The sequence below is a fragment of the Colobus angolensis genome, unplaced genomic scaffold (genome assembly GCF_000951035.1).
Source record: "Colobus angolensis palliatus isolate OR3802 unplaced genomic scaffold, Cang.pa_1.0 Scaffold2, whole genome shotgun sequence".
In the NCBI taxonomy this organism is placed as follows: Eukaryota; Metazoa; Chordata; class Mammalia; order Primates; family Cercopithecidae; genus Colobus; species Colobus angolensis.
In genome coordinates this window covers 8,984,216-8,986,002 of record NW_012115154.1, presented here as the reverse complement: position 1 = coordinate 8,986,002, position 1,787 = coordinate 8,984,216, and the positions used below count along the sequence as shown (strand labels likewise).

At 50.4% G+C, this 1,787-nt stretch overlaps 1 protein-coding gene across 1 annotated transcript in view; it reads right to left on the bottom strand.

Moving 5' to 3' along the window:
- Window positions 1–1,787, bottom strand: part of ADCK2 (aarF domain containing kinase 2) — a 52,824-nt gene that overhangs the window by 23,524 nt on the left and 27,513 nt on the right. The window contains exon 2 of the mRNA XM_011941566.1: window positions 593–859. Coding sequence (XP_011796956.1) covers window positions 593–859 — 267 coding nt within the window. The remainder of the gene's footprint in view (window positions 1–592; window positions 860–1,787) is intronic.

The window sequence follows — 1,787 nt, the reverse complement described above, 5'->3', positions numbered from 1 at the left end:
TAGGCTGAACTAACTTTGGGAGGAACTTAGTTTATACTTTATAGTTTAAAACAAAGACGATAACAGCCCTTTCTTAAAACAAACCTCCCTCTTGCCTGGGGAATAGACTGTCTTTGTAGGACTAACAAATTAACCACAAGATTAGAAAGTATGGTTTAGGAGTCCGGCAGGTGGAGGCTGCAAGATTCTGACGCTCCCTAAACTGCTCTTCAGATCAGCGCACAAGATATTTTGCAGACCCTGCCCTTGATGGATCAACAGACACCTCCCAGATAGATAAACCGGGTCATCTGATCTTGGGCCCCAACTCGGGAACTAACTTAGCGCAAGAGGACAGCTTCAATTCCCTAAGATTTCATCTCTGACCCAACCAGTCAGCACTCTCCACTCATTGGCCTTCCCCTACCCACCAAGTTGTCCTTAAAAACTCTGCTCCCCGAATGCTCGGGGAGACTGACTTGAGTAAGAATAAAACTCCAGTCTCCTGTGCAGCCGGATCTGTGTGAATTACTCCTTCTCTATTGCAATTCCCCTGTCTTGATAAATCGGCTCTGTCTAGGCAGCGAGCAAGGTGAACCCGCTGGGCTGTTACCGGGTGGCCTGTGGGGGCAGAGGGCTGGGTGCTGGGCGGTGAGGGTCGCAGGGAGCAGAGGGTCGGTGACAGAGGCCTGGGCAGCCAGGGTCTTCCAGGAGCGCCCCGGACCCGCCCCTTAAAGAGGACGGCGACCCCAGGCCAAGACCGCCCTGCGCTTGAGTCCTGGGTCCCGGGCAATAAAACGCAAAGGCATCCTCTATGTCCTCCTCCCCACGTCTGTCTCCCCACTGACTTCTTCTATCTTTCATTACTCCAAAGAGCTGGCTGAAAAGTATGAAGGCAGGTTCTGAACGCAAATCCGCTTGCGTTCAGTGGGGGTTTGGGGGGCGGTGTTGGATGGGGGAATTGGATGCTGTGTCCTCGGCTGCATTAATTTAGCAATTGTGTTGGACCTTGGGGAAAGGCTCCGGAAAGGCCGTATTCATTCATTCAACAATACTCATTAAGCCCAGTAAATATTTATTGAGCCCAATCTCATATTTGTCGAGCCTCAATAATATGTACTGATCAAGCTAGGTAATGTGCTGGACCCTGGGAAAGTGGACACAAATATCCTGCCCTTACTGGCTGAATAGGTAATGATGGGGACCCAACATGGGAACACATAAATGTGCAATTTCGATTTTTTTTTAAAAAAAATCCTCGATAACAAATCAAAATGTGCAATTTCAAAGTGTGGCAAAGCCATGCAAGAAACGACAGGGCGCGGTGGCTCACACCTGTAATCCCAGCATTTTGGGAGGCCGAGGCGGGGGGATCACTTGAGGTCAGGCATTTAAGACCAGCCTGGCCAATGTGGTAAAACCCCATCTCTACTAAAAATACAAAAATCAGCTGGGTGTGGTGGTGCACGCCTGTAGTCCCAGCTTACTCAGCAGGCTGAGGCAGAAGAACGGTTTGAATCCAGGAGGCGGAGGTTACAGTGGTGCCTGGATCGCACCACTGCACTCCAGCCTGGGCGACAGACGGCGACTCTGGAAAAAAAAAAAAACATGAAATAAAAAAATTACCAGGGGCACACACAGCATGTGGCTACCCTGGAGAGGAAGGGAAGGCCAGAGAAGGCCTTAGAGGAGGGGGTCAAATAAAGCCCTAAACATAGGAGGGAGTTTGGTGTGAGGTTTGGAAGGCGGGGATGTTGTGTAACCTTGAAGAACCAAAGGGAAGTCAGGTGGCCCTGTGACCAAGGGGA